Source organism: Calidris pugnax, unplaced genomic scaffold, assembly GCF_001431845.1.
Source record: "Calidris pugnax isolate Ruff unplaced genomic scaffold, ASM143184v1 scaffold164, whole genome shotgun sequence".
NCBI lineage: Eukaryota > Metazoa > Chordata > Aves > Charadriiformes > Scolopacidae > Calidris > Calidris pugnax.
Window position 1 is genome coordinate 297,024 of NW_015090895.1, and position 15,445 is coordinate 312,468.

At 39.4% G+C, this 15,445-nt stretch overlaps 1 protein-coding gene across 1 annotated transcript in view; it reads left to right on the forward strand.

The window, feature by feature from the left end:
- The first annotated feature begins 1,330 nt into the window (after positions 1–1,330).
- The window catches only part of POLA1 (polymerase (DNA directed), alpha 1, catalytic subunit), a 209,903-nt gene continuing 195,788 nt past the window's right edge, over positions 1,331–15,445 (forward strand). Inside the window, exons 1-11 of the mRNA XM_014948364.1 lie at positions 1,331–1,453; positions 2,460–2,556; positions 3,042–3,122; positions 3,869–3,984; positions 4,240–4,302; positions 5,782–5,871; positions 7,756–7,951; positions 8,186–8,354; positions 9,245–9,423; positions 12,793–12,905; positions 13,344–13,460. Of these exons, the coding sequence (XP_014803850.1) occupies positions 1,331–1,453; positions 2,460–2,556; positions 3,042–3,122; positions 3,869–3,984; positions 4,240–4,302; positions 5,782–5,871; positions 7,756–7,951; positions 8,186–8,354; positions 9,245–9,423; positions 12,793–12,905; positions 13,344–13,460 (1,344 nt within the window). The remainder of the gene's footprint in view (positions 1,454–2,459; positions 2,557–3,041; positions 3,123–3,868; positions 3,985–4,239; positions 4,303–5,781; positions 5,872–7,755; positions 7,952–8,185; positions 8,355–9,244; positions 9,424–12,792; positions 12,906–13,343; positions 13,461–15,445) is intronic.

Consider the following 15,445-nt stretch of genomic DNA (forward strand, 5'->3'; position numbering starts at 1 on the left):
TCCCCGTCCGCCCCCCGCCCCGAACACCCGGGGTGTCCCGCGTAACCCCCGGCCGCAGGACGGCTTGGCGGGGCGGGAGCCGCGCTGCCCAAGCGAGGGGGACCCTCTCCCGGCGGGCCGGGGCGGCGGCGGGGGTGGGGGTTGACACCCGGGAGGACCCCCCAGCCCTGCCCCGCAGCGGTTCCCCGCACCGGCGCTGGTTTCCCCAGCCGGGGGTGAGGCCGGGTTATCCCGGGCAGGTGTGTGGACTGGCCGCCCCCGGCCCGGGCACCGGCGGGGGGGGGGGGGGTCTCGGTGGTGGCGGTGAAAATAACGTTTGTCTCAGGGGGAGGGTGTCCCTTGAGGCACCGGCTGACAGAATTGACAGAAAATCTTGCATAGGGTACCCAAAGTGTCGCACCTCCACACTTCTTCCACGTCCGGCACCAGGCAGCATAAATGCCTGGGGTTTTTTTGGTTTTTTTTAGCTCCTCTCAACCCTTAGCAATACAAATCCTCGCTTATTTCTCTCCGCTCTTGTGAAGAATTTGGCCTCCTGCTGTCATCAGGAAGGGACCGGCCTTCTCCTCTGGCTGCTGGCCATGGGTCTCCTCTGCCCTCCTGCAGACGGGGTGTCAGCATCGGGCCCCGCACCCCAAACCCCTGTGTCTTGGTCCTGGGCTGGTGGATTGGGACCCTTGGGTTCTCTGTGGTCAGATAAACGTGTCCCATCACCCCCTAAAATCAAGAGGGAGGAAAAAAGGTTAAGAGAAGTGGAAGCACCTTGCTGGGGGGGGGGGGGGGAGGGGGAGTGTTGCCAAGCGTCAGAGGAAATGGGATGGGAGTCTTCTGCCGTCAACAAATTAGTAGTTTCCCTCAATCGAGCTGCACTCTTAAACATTGTGAAACAGCCTTAAAAAAAAAAAAATGACTGCTTTGTAGCAACCTAGGCCTCTTCTCGGTCTGTCTGTTCCTGAGTTGTCATGGAGACATGCAAAATAAAAAAGAGCTGGAAATTCCCAAGGAAGGAGCGGGGGGATCCTTTACAGATAGGGGTTGATGAGATTTGAGAGGTACTTTGGAAATCTGGATGGTAGCTTCTTGCTGACTGTGAATTGGCACAAAGTATGTTTGACCCCTGTGCCTGTCTGAGACCGTGCCTTCAGTGCAATTCCAGAATTGGCTTATCTAGAGCCATCCATGACTCTGCTTTTAGCCAAGTAGCTCTCTGTGTTGATTTTTAACAAAACTGCAGCCATCTAGTCATACATCACTGAACACCGAGTACCACGGATAACAGCAGCTCATTACTAAAGTTAGTTTTCTCTCTCGTTTTTAATTAATCACAGCTATGCCTGAGTCTGAAAGTTTTGCAGCATCACGTTCTAAACGTGAGAAGAAGTCTAGAAGAGGCCAGCAAGAAGCACTGGAACGTCTGAAAAAAGCCAAAGCCGGTGAAAAAATAAAATATGAGGTGAAAATTCCTCATCTTTTCTTTTTAATAAGAAATGAATGTGAGCTGAGATGTTTAACTATCCTTTACATATATATAAAAGCTATGTGAAACAGAATCCGCCTTTCAGATCAGCTTTCTTTTTATTTTGAAAGTGTGTGTATTTTGGGATGTAACTAATTGTTTTGCAACTTTCTGGTTTCATGTATTAGTTTCTTTCTGTTTTCAAAACTAAACCAATTTTATTAACTGCAGTCAAACATGCTTGATATTGCTTGATAACTGTCCCACAGAGAAAGACCAACTTTCGAAATACAGTTGTATCATTAATGTTGTGATAGGAAGTACTTTTGGTTTTAAACTTCAAATGATTTTAAACTTTAAGTTCATTTCAGAGCTTCAGTGACTGAAATCGATTAATGTCGCTATGCTGTGACATTTCCACAAGGAAACCAAAATTTAAGTATTTAACTAGTAGAACTGAAAGCTGGCAGTGTAACATTGGTACTGCCCAGTTAATTGTAACGCCAACAGGAAGTGACTTCTGCATTGAGGTGGAAAAATCTAAAGAAGCCTGAAGTGCTTAGATCATTAACACTCAAGTTCACTCTGAGACACAGAAGAGCATCTTCAGCATTATACATGGCCATCTCAAATCACCTTCCTTTTCATTGAGCTCATCTTGATGTTTGAGAGTAGAGCCAAAGGTCAGAAGGTTCCATTGCTAGAAATGTTTGGCTTTTTTTTTTTAATGTGAAATAAGCAATAAACTGATGAAATCTGTGCCAGTGCTACAGTAGATTTTAAGTTTCAGTATACTGTGATAATTTAAAAAATTGATAGCTTGTCTTTTGTCACTGCCAAAAAAGAAAACTTAAACTGAATGAGTCTCTGCCCTTACTAGTTGTGAACAATGTAGAAGTGTAGGAAAACATGCATTTCTTGGGAACTTGGTATTCTTACTAATGACCTATATTAAAATACAATGGTACAGGAACTGTTAATCTCCATCATACCTTAACTGTAGGTTGAGGAGTTCACAAGTGTTTATGATGAAATAGATGAGGAAGAATACTCCAAGATGGTCAGAGAACGTCAGGATGATGACTGGATTGTTGATGATGGTAAGTTAAGATTCATTTGGAAAGTTGTTTTGGTTGTAGTGTTATAACCCAGGTGGGCTTCATAATGTTCATGACTTCAGGTAAGTTGTAGTTACTACATTTTTACAAATTGTTTTTGGAGACAAAAAAAATTTAAGTGTTTATATGGAAATAAATCTTTTGCATTGTTCTCATAGAATTAGGATGGTAATGAAAATATTTTTCCATTAAGAACTGATTTTAAAATTTTATTTCCAGTTAACAGTAATGTAACTTTAAAAAGCGGCACTGTAATCAATAATTTCTAATTAAACATAATAACATATTTAGACCAATAAAAGATAAATCTGAGTGCTGTAGTTTTTAACGCTTTTGTATTTATAACTTTTGCTCTATATTAAAGGGAAAAAAGTTTCAATATGTAAGCCTTTGGATTATGAATATACTTAGAAACGTCAGAAGACAGAATTTAAAATGTAGATTTTTAACAATTTGTTCTTCTACAGATGGAATAGGTTATGTAGAAGATGGAAGGGAAATCTTTGATGAAGATCTAGATGATGATGCACTTGGTTCTAATAAGAAAGGTAGGTTCAAAATGACTATTGTAGAAAGTCTTCCAGTGGCTTTTAAAAGGTGTCTAAAATGGGCAACTTCTTGGCATCAGCATGTGATGAATGTGGCCAAATGACATGCTACTTGAAGCTCTGTAGTTCTATGCTTGTGACTGGATTTTGTTTAGCCCCTGTGAGGGAGAAGACAGAGGTCCACAAATTGAGGCCAAATTTAGCCAAATCACCGCTAACTACTTCAGCATTACTGGGACAATTTTGCTTACAGTCTTCTGTGGGATAATATTTACCTCTAGAACAAATGCACCTGGGAGTGATCTTGGTTTCCAAAGCTTGAAAGTATCTGAAGGATGCATGATTTCTCTTGCTACTAAAATACTTGCATGGTTTTAAAGATCTGGGATCAAATGATTTTGCCAACTTTTATGAAGTTGGTGGCAAACTGAGAAATTGAGTATGATGTTGAGAATCCAAGCCTAGTGACAAACTCCTGGATGCTAGGATTTTTTTCTGAAGATGCTTCCGTGTAAAGTATCTTTCTTTTTCTTAGGTAAGGTGCTGGTAGGGCTTTGTTTTTTGTATGTGTGCATGACAGCTGTTGCAAAGCTGGCGGCAAATGAAAGTTAATTAGGCTTCATTTCAGCCAGCATTGTAAAGGTGGAAGAAGTAGACTACCTCAGTTCTCTATTCCTGCTGATAAGTGAACCCTTAAACATTGAGTTTTTCTGATGTAGAATTCACAATTTTATATTTTTCTGTAGGAAAAGGTGGCAAAACGTCTACGGTTGATAGAAGGAATGTGAAAAAATCTGTGGTGTCAAAGCCAAACACAATTAAGTCTATGTTTATAGCCAGTGCTGGGAAGAAAAACACAGATGTAAGTTTTTACGTATTTGAATTTAAAGATTTCTAACTTGTTTGCAGTGTTTTAGTGGGAGTAGAGTAAAGCAAAGGCTTGTTTCAGTTTCTTGTGTCTAGCAAGACATAAACTCCTGTTACAATCTCTTGTATATGGAGCATTCCTGAAAATGTGTGTGTGCTTTATAGAAAGCCTTTAGTCATTTGCTACTGGTCTCCCGGTTGGGTTTGCACATATAACTAAGAACTGTTTGGCTAATCTGTTATCTTACAGAAAACTGTGGACTTGTCAAAGGATGATTTACTAGGGGATATTCTTCAAGATCTTAATGCTGAAGTAAGTACATTAATAAAATCTGATTGAGACACCTTAATCCATTCACTTTTCTTGCTGTGGAACGTATCAAGAAAATAAAGTTCTTCCTGGAACTAGACCATCTAAGATTGATTTCTTCCATAGCACATCTGCTTGGTATATTATATGTATGTATGTAGTCTACCTGTCATCTCCACCATACGGAAGCTGCGTGACTGTATTGGTTTGATAAGCCAAAAGTACTATGTCCTGATTAGAGATGGGTTTATATTAATGTGATGTAGAGCCTGTGCCAATGCAGCCTTCCAGATTTTAGTCAGTGTGGAGTGAAACAAGCCTTACCTGCATCTGAATCATCTATACCATATGTGTGTATCACCGTGCTCCAGGCAGTATGTTGTAGAATATTTCCATCTGGTGTGTTTGGGTTCAGGAGAGGAGCTGAGGGAGGACTGTTTCAGCAGATGACGGAGCCTGAACTTCTGTCTGCCACCTCCTGCTTTCTGTAGTTTGCTTCAGAGAACCAGATGAGTGCTTCCTCCGAGTCAGGAGTAGCAGGGTTGGACTGTCTCAGAGGAGGCTGTTCCTCATCAGTAATGGCTTTTCAATGAGTTAACACCCCTTAGCAGGACTTCTTAAAAGTGAAAGGATTGGTCATGGGCAAACCGTGAAACTGCTGCCGTGGTGAGATACTGGATTGAAAGATGTTGTGTCATAGTAAGTGTAGTATTTTTACAGAGCAGTACGAGGGGTGTGGATGTTCCAATGTACAGTTGTTCTATTGGTTCTGCTTGCTCGCTATTTTACTCCTCCCTATCACATCTGATAGAATGTTATAGTATCTTAGGCTATCAAAACCCCTCAAATCATTAAGCAAATGGATTTTAATGCTGTCAAATTTTGTGGAGCATTGATTAGGGGAAATAGAGCTAGTAATTACACTATGGCTTCTGTTTAATTAAAGAGTAGTTCACTATTGGTTTTTTGGCTTTATTGTTCGTTTTCTAAAATTTCTTTTGTTATTAGCTGTTGATAGGGCTGAGTGTAAAAGATCTGCACATGTAAATAAATAAAAATGGGATTTCCTCTAAAGCGATAGTGCTGAAAGAGCACTTCTGCCTTTCTTAAGGTATGTGTGCTCAGTACTACTGTTTCAGCAGACATGAAGAACATCACACCAGTTAGTCTGATACTTGTGAATTAAAGGCACGATTAACTACTGAAATGCCCACTGTTTGTAAAACGTTTCACTTATAGATGACTGTTTTCCTCTCAAACTTTAACAAAAAAATCTGGTGTCTGTCTTCATGGGCTGATCGCTCAGATAACTTTTTCTTTTTACGTGGCTGAGTTGTATATCAGGAGTTGTGTTTTCTTGGCCAATGAGAAATACTTGTGGCCACCTTTCTCTTTGACGGAAAATGTTACTAACCAAGGCAAAAGAAAACACCAAACAACGCCTCTTCTTTTTGTGACTTTCTTTTTTCTTTCAATATTCAGATAAGTCCACCACCAGTTATAATGCTGAAAAGGAAAAGATCTGCTGGAGTGCCACTGAATCCTTTCTCTGTGCAGTCCCAAACTCCTAAGGTAAAGGAAGAAAATCAAAGAAATTCTCATCGATATGAATTAATCTGCATTTTGGTTGATTTGAAAACAGTTGTCTTATTTCTGCTTATAGAAATTACCTTTCTCATTAGCTTCCTTAGCAATGTTACTATGTAACTTCATGCATTTTTGTCTTCCCCTTCCATGTTAATAGACAAACAGAAAACAACTCTTTCTGTATCTTCAGTATAGTAGTAGTATACAGCTCTTACATTTGACAGGTGAAATTGTTTTTATAGTGTTAGGTGCATCACATGAAGATGAGCTTCTACTTTGTCTCTTTTTTCCTGAGAGTAGAAAAGATCCTTGTGGCAAGGAAAGGATGATGGGAAGTGAAATAAGCAGAAGAAAGAGGATTTGTGGGTGTGGAAAGGGATAAAGCCCTCATCTTCTGCAGAAACGTAAAGCAAATGGAAAATGGAAGCTCTGGGTAGAAGTTTACCCCAGTGGAAGATTTTGGAGTGAAAGGAGGGACGGGCTGCTAAGGATGGAAGGCCAGCAGTTTGTTAAGAGTTCTGGTAAATGAGAAGGACTTTATAGCTGGACATACAATGAGGTATTTGGTAAGAGTCTGTAGAGGGCAAACAGAGTATGGTAGATCAGTCTGATTTGTGAAATCATCTGCAATAATCAGATCAACTCTTACATTGAAAATAATCACCAGTGGCACTCATTTCAACAGTTGTATTGGAGCCTAGAAGTAATTGAAAAAGAAAAAGGGGGGGAGGTATAGTAAGAGAGGATCTTTGTCTTTATGGTGCAAAACAGTGGTCACTTTTATAGGAAACATTGAGGAAATTAATTCCCAGGCAGGCTGTTCAGGAGATAGCTTCTGTGGTCCCAGGAGGAGAGATTGGGGATTTTAAACAATGAAACAGATGAAGAGGATGAAGACCGCAGCCTTCGAAAATAAATGGGCATAAAAAGCAAAATGGCAGTGATGCTTTCTACCTCAGGAGATGAGCAGGGATAGAAGTATGAAAAAATTCATTTGACTGAGCTAGCAAAAAATTGTTAGTGAAGGTAGATAAAGTAATGATTGCTTTCTGTTGAAGGTGAATGAAGGGCTGAGTTTGTTGTTGGCCGTAGCAGAAGTAGGTGAACTGAGGTTAAAATTCTAGAAATTATTGTGTGCAACTCTAAATTCCTCAAAGATAAAGGTTTTGGACCTTGCTGCAGGTTAAGGGCCTGCAGATGCAGAAACCTGTTGTTCATTGTGGAGGCCACTTCATACATATCTTCCATTCTGTCGCTGTGGCCAGAGTGGTATCCAGTTTGAAAAACAAACTGTTTTTGTTGCATTAACAGTTTACACTTGCAGAGCATGCTGAAATGTGGTTGCTTTGTTTTACTCACTCTCCCTGTCATGTCTGTAGCATGAAGAAATCCAATGGAGACACACTCTGCTCTCTAGACCTATGGGGTCCCGTAGACATCTTGAACTCATTACCAATATGAACAGATGTGAGCTGCTGTATGGGCCTTCCCCAGGTGTTCCAGGCTCTGTCCCTGCCCGGGGACAGGCATATTGTCACATACTCAGTTGACACAGGTTTTAATTTAGGAATGGAGTAGTGCTGTGTGAGAAGAATAGTGAAAGTAACCACAAACTTAATTAAATGTCAACCATGGCCTGTTTTAAACTGTTTTTTTAAATTATAGTAGAAACACACTACAGCATAAACGATGCTATAGAATTTAAAGTTTACTTTTGAGGAGTTTTAGTTACCATGCTGCAGCATATATGGAGCATTTCCTCTAGCCCTGGTTACTGGTTCTGCAAATACTGAGTGCTAGATTATTTTTTTTTTCTGCTTTTTTGCTCTTTAGAGAATCTTTTTAAGTCATGGCTAAAATGTCTTTCAGGTAATCACACCTATATCAAAGAAAGCTCCTGCTCATCTCAGAAAGGAAGCTCTTTCTCCAGCTTCATTTCATCCTAAACGTCCCAATTACACAGCAAAATCTGTCACAGTCTCTGAAAATGAGGATATCGAGTATGTGCAAAAAGCTACAGAAAATGGGGGAATAGTGAAGACAGTAGAAGAGAAAGCTATTGAAGGTATGAAAAAGAAATCAAAACAAGTTCTGGGAATTCTTTAAATATAGCATGTTAGTGTTAAAACACTTCTTAGTTTATTCTAGTTAGATGCTTAGCTTATATGTGATGTTTTTTATGTCTATTAATACTGTCATTACATTAATGTATATAGTGTGCTGTCTGTGCACACTATTGTAGTACACAGTGTGTAATTTTGATGACTCAAGCCCTTAATTCTATGTGCAACACTTCCAGATGATGATCAGGGAGTGATGGATTTTGATGAGGAGGACTTTGATGAACCTATGGAAGCAGAGCATGTGGAAGCTATACCTAAGACAGCTGAAAGCTTGAAGAGAGACAAGGAAATTGAAAAGGAAGAGACAGAGCAGCTGGAATCAGAGAAGAAAGAGACATCTGTCTTGTAAGAATCGCTTTTTTTTTTTTTTTCTTTTTCCTTCCAGCAGTAAGCCTTAGATTTATCTTCGTGTTTGTCTTTGCCAATGGGATAATTGTGATACAGACAGAATGATGATAATGCTATGCAATGTTGTTTTATTTTTGTAGTGATGTTAAAAATGGTAATGTTGAACATGCTGATAGCTACTTAATTGAAAATACTTGATTTTCTCGGGATCTAGTACGTGACAACATAACACATATTTCAGTACATTGAGGTGGCTCTGTGTGGGTGTTGAACAATGAATTTTGCTGACAGTAAGCAAAGATGAGGAATTTCTAACAATGCTTGTTCTAAGCTACCATGAAGGTATTTCATAACGTTAATTCTAGTTAATAGTATTGTTACTTGAAATAATTTCACATGGTGAACAGCTATGTCTTTGGAAATAGGAAAAAAGGAGGGGTTTCCCCATTATTTTTTTTGTTGTTTGGAAGAATCTTGAATCATATCTTTCTATACCTTTAAACTGTAAAATATTTTAATGATTAAATAGACTTAAACATTTAATGACTGAAAAGGTGGTTTTGTTGAAATAATATGTTGTTCCCACTAAGCAGCTTGTACAGATGGATGGATGTATTAGTTACATAAAGGCTCGAATGACTGAGGTTGAAATACCAGGTGAATGACTTCTGAAGCCTGTGTTGTGTACTAAGAACCATACTTGGTGGGTTTCTCTCTTTGTCACTCCACCCTTCTTTTCAGAAAAAATCTGAGGAAATGCAGCTGTTGGGAATGTTGCACAGTACTGGAAAGAGCAACATAGGGCTGAAATGAAGCGAAGCAGTGGTGGTTATAGCAGAGGCACAATTTTACTTCTTGTTTCTTTTTTTCTTCTGCAAAACCTGCAGAAGTTGTTCTCTCCCAGATATCTCATGTTGGGACAGAATTGATGAGGACGAAGCTGATGTAGGAGTGGCCGAAGTTCAGCTGGACCCCAATCTCCTTCCACTTGTGAATGGGGAAAATGATGATCAAGTCTTAAAATTTTATTGGCTGGATGCTTATGAAGATCAGTACAGCCAGCCAGGTAACTATTCCGTTAAAGGCAGAGGATGCCATTCTGATTCTTTCTATGTAACTGGGATTTTCAGAGTTGCCTAAGCTATGTCTCTCTGTGCTTTATAGCTTGTACATTGATCTCTTGTTTTTCCATGCCTGGCACTCCGTGTGGAGCACTATGATGGGGCAAAATAAGGATGGTGTCTCTTGGTCTAGTATAAGTAGTAGGGAGGTACAAAGGGGGCTACTAGCACTTCTCAATGTAGGTGACCCTCTGGCTGCCTTAAAACCCTGTGCGTTCCAGCTGATATTAATTTCTTACTCAGTGGTACAACAATTGAGCGTGCTTTCTCCTCGTTACTGGACACGTAACTTAAAATTCTGGTGGGTTGTTAGAAAGTCTGCACAATAGCAGTTGCATGATTTTATATGAGGGAAAAGTATGCCTATCAAGGACAGAAGGTGGCCTGAAAAAATAAAAGCTCTGTCTAGATCCCTTTATTCAAACTGTCTAAATCTTGAAGACTGTCTCTGTATTAACATCTCTAAGGTTCTTTGTGCGGTTGAAGTGTGAATCCTGGCTCTCATCGTCTTCAAAACTGCAGCATTCTGATCTCGGCCCTAACAAAAGAAGTCATATTCACATCTATTCTACGCACTTCCCACCCGTCCTCTTGTTTCATCAGCAGCTTTAGGATCTTGGGTTTCTAATTTGTGCTTCATGTAGGTTTACCGGAAGGTTCTTCCATATGTTGTTGAAGGTTTTTTGGGTTGATGCTGTAAGCATTGAGTCAGATACATTTCTCTTTTACACCTTTTGTTGTGAGTTGGGATGCCAAACTTAAATACGAGACTGTGCTGGGCTGAACAGCTTGGTGATGGGAGTGGTAATAATCATAGATATCTTGATGAAATCAATGGCTCTAATACAAAATTGCTACTTTTAAAGACCCCGCTATTGTTCTTTTTCTTTTTTTTTTGTCTTCTAAGTCAGTGGTTGCTGAATGGAACATAATTATGAAAGGATTTCTGTTCCTCGCATGCAAGGAGTGTTCTTTTCTCATTATGACTTTTTCAGGATGGAATAATAAAGGCTGCACCTGTTTTCAATTAGTAGTGTAGAAGGGAAAATTTTGATACTGCTTTTTGTTTAACATGTTCATGATCTTTGTTTATGCCTCATTTGCTGTGATGTCAAATGCATTGCCTGAAGAGTAAATACTATAGCATAATCACAGGACTCTTTCAAACTTAATGATTTTTGGAGGCTTACTTTTCATAACTCCCTTTACTATCTTAGGCAGAGAACTTGAGAATTGTGATCCTATTAACATTTTAAAGAAATAACGAATAAAAATTGCCCTTTCTTTCCCCTCTGCAAGACATTTTCCCTTTCTCTTGACTTTCCTTCCCTTTTGGTTCATTGGTAACATGATTTTTCTTTTCACAGACCTCGTATTTTATAAGCTTTACTCCTATTTTTTCCTCTTTCCATAATCAGACTTCCAGGGAATAAGTCCTGATATCTCTTCTCTCGTTTCTTGGTTTTACATATGAAATGTCTCTGAGAACTCTTTGAAGCCCTGCTTTCATTGTGTGCATGTTGGAAGAATGATGGGGAGGGGATTGGACTAGATGACCTCCAAATGTTCCTTCCATCCTAAATTACTTGGATTCTGTGAAATCTGGGGATTAATTCCACTTATTTGTCCATGCTAGAGTTGATTGTAGTTTGTCCTTGCAATCCAGGCAGCCTTTTACGTGGTCTTTGATTGGCTCATGTATCCTTTTTTCTACCTCATCTGCTTATACTTACACCTCTGACATGTTAACTTCTCCATCCTCTTAATATTGCCAGTTGTTCAAGTGACCAGCTCCTGTTTTGTGGTCTCTCCCATAGTTTCATCTTTCTGTATGATACAAACCTATCTGAGTTTTTTGTCCCTTTAAAAAAGAAAGATTGCTAGGGACAAGAACTTCATCGTGTCACTTAGATCTGTAATTTGCGCTCTTTCTAGATCCCTTTATTCAAACTGTCTAAATCTTGAAGATTGCCTCTGTATTAAAATCTCTAAGATACTTTGTGCAGCTAAAGCTTGTTTCCTTGCTCTCATCATCTTCAAAACCGCAGCATTCTCTTCTCTGTCCTTGACAAAAGTAGTCTTGTTCACATCTATTCCAAGCACTCAAGAAATGATTTTTCTTAGCCTGTCACTCTAACGCTGTCATCCGTCTTAGTGCATCCTCACTGATTTATCTTTGGTCTAATGGAGTCAGAAAGGTGCCTTCATGTCTGAGAGATCGCGTGGCAAAGATAAATTATATCTCTTAACCAAGGACTTGTTTATGCAGTGTCAGACCAAGGAGAAATGCAGGTTTCAAAATCTTCCTTACAGTCTCGGCTCTGATTATTTCTGATTTCATTAACAGTAGTGTACTGTAGGGAGAGTGTCTTTCATGTAATCAAATTCCAAATTATTTGGAGTTTGAAGAGAACTCAGGTGAAGCTGGGTTTTTGAGTTGTACTTGGAAGTTTATTTTACTTGTTATTCACAAGCTGTACATGAAAGTCAGCTAGCTTTGTTCCTTGTTATTTCAAAGTTTAACATCACTTGATTAGCATTTTGCAGCATTTTGTGCTGATGCCACATTCTCCATGGCTCAGAGATGTGCATGTACAATAATGACGTGGTCCACAGTGAAGAGTCAGTTGCAGTAGTCCTGCTGTATATAGGCTTTCTGAATGTCTACCTTCTTCACAACCGCTGTCTTAGCATCCAGGGTTTCTTTCCATGTCGTACATCTTTCGGTGTCATCAGTTGTTAACAATAGTCAGTTGGAAACTTTCTACAGTTGATCAGCTTCTAGTTGTTTTCAGAAATTATTATTAGTAGAGTCTTGATCTCACGGTACTGAAGTGGAGGAAAAATGGGTTAATTGTACTGGTCTAGCTGAAGAATAGAAAATTGTAGATGGCACATGTTTCGGGAGTGATTGACAGCACAGGCATTCTGATTATCTTCAGCTTTCACTGACTTCTCTCTCCTTCCTCCCTCTCCTCATGAATTATCAAACTAATGTAGGTAGAAATAGAATATCAGAACAGAATTCCAAGGCTGGCTGTGTGATGCCATTTTGAATTTCACATGTTAAGGTATTGTTACTATAGTGATGGAGGTGGGGGCATAAAGAACTATACAGGTATCCATTTGTAAAGCTGGTATTTAAAATTATTTAGAACGTGCTGATACATTGGAAAGATTCGTTGTTCAAGGACCTGACCCAGAAATTATTGTGTTTCTGTGCAAGAATGCAATATAAGCTGCTTTAAGCAACTTTAAGAATGATTAATTTAAGAACTGTATATTGAATTCTTTGCTTTTCCCTTTTTCCTTAGGTGTGGTATTTTTGTTTGGCAAAGTTTGGATTGAATCTGCAAACACCTATGTCAGCTGTTGTGTCACAGTGAAAAATATTGAGAGAACAGTTTATCTACTGCCACGTGAAACAGTAAGTATGTCTTTTAAGGATGTCAAACATAAGTACCTTTCACTCTGCTGTGGCAGGTTATGAGTTCTAGTAGTGTGTTTATGGGAACTGTTGAAGCCAGCGTTGTCTGAGGTAGGTGGTGAAGTTAAATACAACGTGAACATGGTGTATCACCTGGGATGCAGAGTAAAGCGTTGCTGCTTTCCCTTGCCCCTAACTGTCAACTGCAAACAAATTGTTACCTTTAGACTTGCTGCTTAGGCAATAAGAAGCATAGGGCTTTTTAAACACTCTGCTTCAAGTAATACTTTTTACATTTGGGTTTTCTTGGGGGATTGCAGTGTAGTTTTCCCTCAAAGAAGAGATACATGATTCATAACAGCAAAACAAAATTCAACTTACTGGTCATGTCTGCTGGCATTTTTTGTTAATTGGTAAAACCTGACTTCTGTTTTTGAGGAAATGGACCTATCCACTGGAAAAGAGACAGAGACTCCGGTAACTATAATGAGTGTTTTCAAGGAATTCAATGACTGCATTTCACCAAAGTATAAGATCATGAAGTTCAAATCCAAGGTTTGTCTACAAGACTCCTATTTGGTTATTTTCTGTTGTTCTGGTTCGTAAGGTGGGAGGTCTGTTGAAACACTGTCCAGTGGGGGAGGTTATGCTGAAATGCAGATATGTGACTCCTGACATATAAAAGTGTACCTGCTTGTAAAAGGCATTCCATTGTCTTCCCAAATATCCATACTCCTTTAAGAAGAGTAAATCTGCAGTATGATTGTTCCACCAGAAGTTTAAACGTACTGCTTTTGCAAATAATCATTCATTAGCTTCTTTGAAACTGGATTGAAGGGCGGACCGTCTTTCTTGCCTGCTGAGCTGTTTTTGAGAATACAGAACAGCTAGAAGTTCTGATGCCTAAATCCTGGGTATCAGCTTATGGTGTCAAAACTTAAAATGAAAGGTTGTATTGTTCAGCAGATAGATCGGTACACTGGGATTAGACTGTCTTTGCATTTGACCAGGTGTCTTATTGAACTTTATCTCTTGGTGCTCTCATCCTTCTTCTCACCCTTTCAGATATATCTTTTTAGATCCATGCTGTTCGGAGCGTGGATTGTCATATTGTATTTATACAGGAGGTTAAAAGTTGTGGGGACTGTCATACAGTCTTGAAACTTAGGCTGTTTTGGGCTTACAGTTGTGGGCAGTAGTCTTATAGTGTTATTTTGCTGTGTTCTGTTTGCTCAACAAATCCTTAAGAGAACATTGGAAAAACCAAATTTGTGAAACGGAAAACTTGCACATACAGTGATATAATACTTAAGTCTGCAGGAAAAGAGCTGATGCTGCTGATAGCCTTGCAGGTTTGGACTGATTTAGTTTGCTAGTGTGAGAAAGCTTTCTTGTTCACTTACATGGAGCATTTGTCTCTTGGCAGGGTCAGGCAGAGGTGGGAGGTTTGTGTGGGGAAAGGTGGCCAACATGGGAGTTAGAGCAAAAGATTTGTTCAGAGTGAAGCACTCTGAAACTTTTCCGTTTCTTGAAGTAAAGTGGCATTAGTCTGGAAAAGCTGGCTTTCATTGTAATTACTGGGTAGTGTAATTAGTTGTAATTTTTCCCTGGCTGGCAATCTTGTGGCTTATAGGATCCTTTCCTGAAGAGTTGATCAGGAAATGGGATGGCAAGTAAAAATGCTGGAAGAATGAAATTTAACAGTAAGAGGGAAATGAGGGAAATGATGAATAACAATGAGGGAAAATAAAAACAAGTTCATATGGTAATTCAGGTTGGAAAGACCCTCAGGTGGTCAGCTAATTCAAAGCCAGAGTACTTCAGAAAGTTTAAATGGTTAAAGTGAAACTGGGAACACTGTTTCTTAGATGGCAAATTCGTGCAAGAAATAATGTCTTTCTAGCAACATGTACTGTTCTTTACTTTGTTCAGGGAAAATGCATGATTCAGTAGAACTTTGTAAAACTTTATTGTTATTTTTTTATTCTAGCTTATTTTCTGTGACAAAATTCTGATGCAAATTTAGCTTCTGTCAGTTTTAGCAGTGATATTTCTCTTGTATGTCTGATAATAACTTAGTCATTATGTACGGGGATCAAAAAGGTAACAACAGGTAAAACCCAAGTTTGTAATGGCTCACTGTTCAAAGAACCTTTCAGGAACGAGGGAAGAAAACTCAGGGTGCTTCAATTCTTCATTAAAGGACAGGATACAAACACTTGTATTCCTGAAATGGAAGGAGGGGGAGAGGCCTTTGGAAAGATGTGGATCTGCTAACAGATTCTTAGGAAGCTTCCACTTGTCCCATGGCCTGCTCAGGAAGAATAGTGTGAGTGAGGTAATGGAGTAATATAGTTCATCCTTCAAAGATGGCTTTTAAAAAGTCAAGGTAAACCACATGCAGGAAGTATTTGAACTGTTATTTCTGATGTTAGTTCAAAGCTTATCGAAGTTTTACTGAGTTTACACAGAGCTTGGGGTGAAAGACCCAGCTGTGTTGTCTGGAGATGTGACTGCAGTGCATCTGGGGGCCTTGGGTG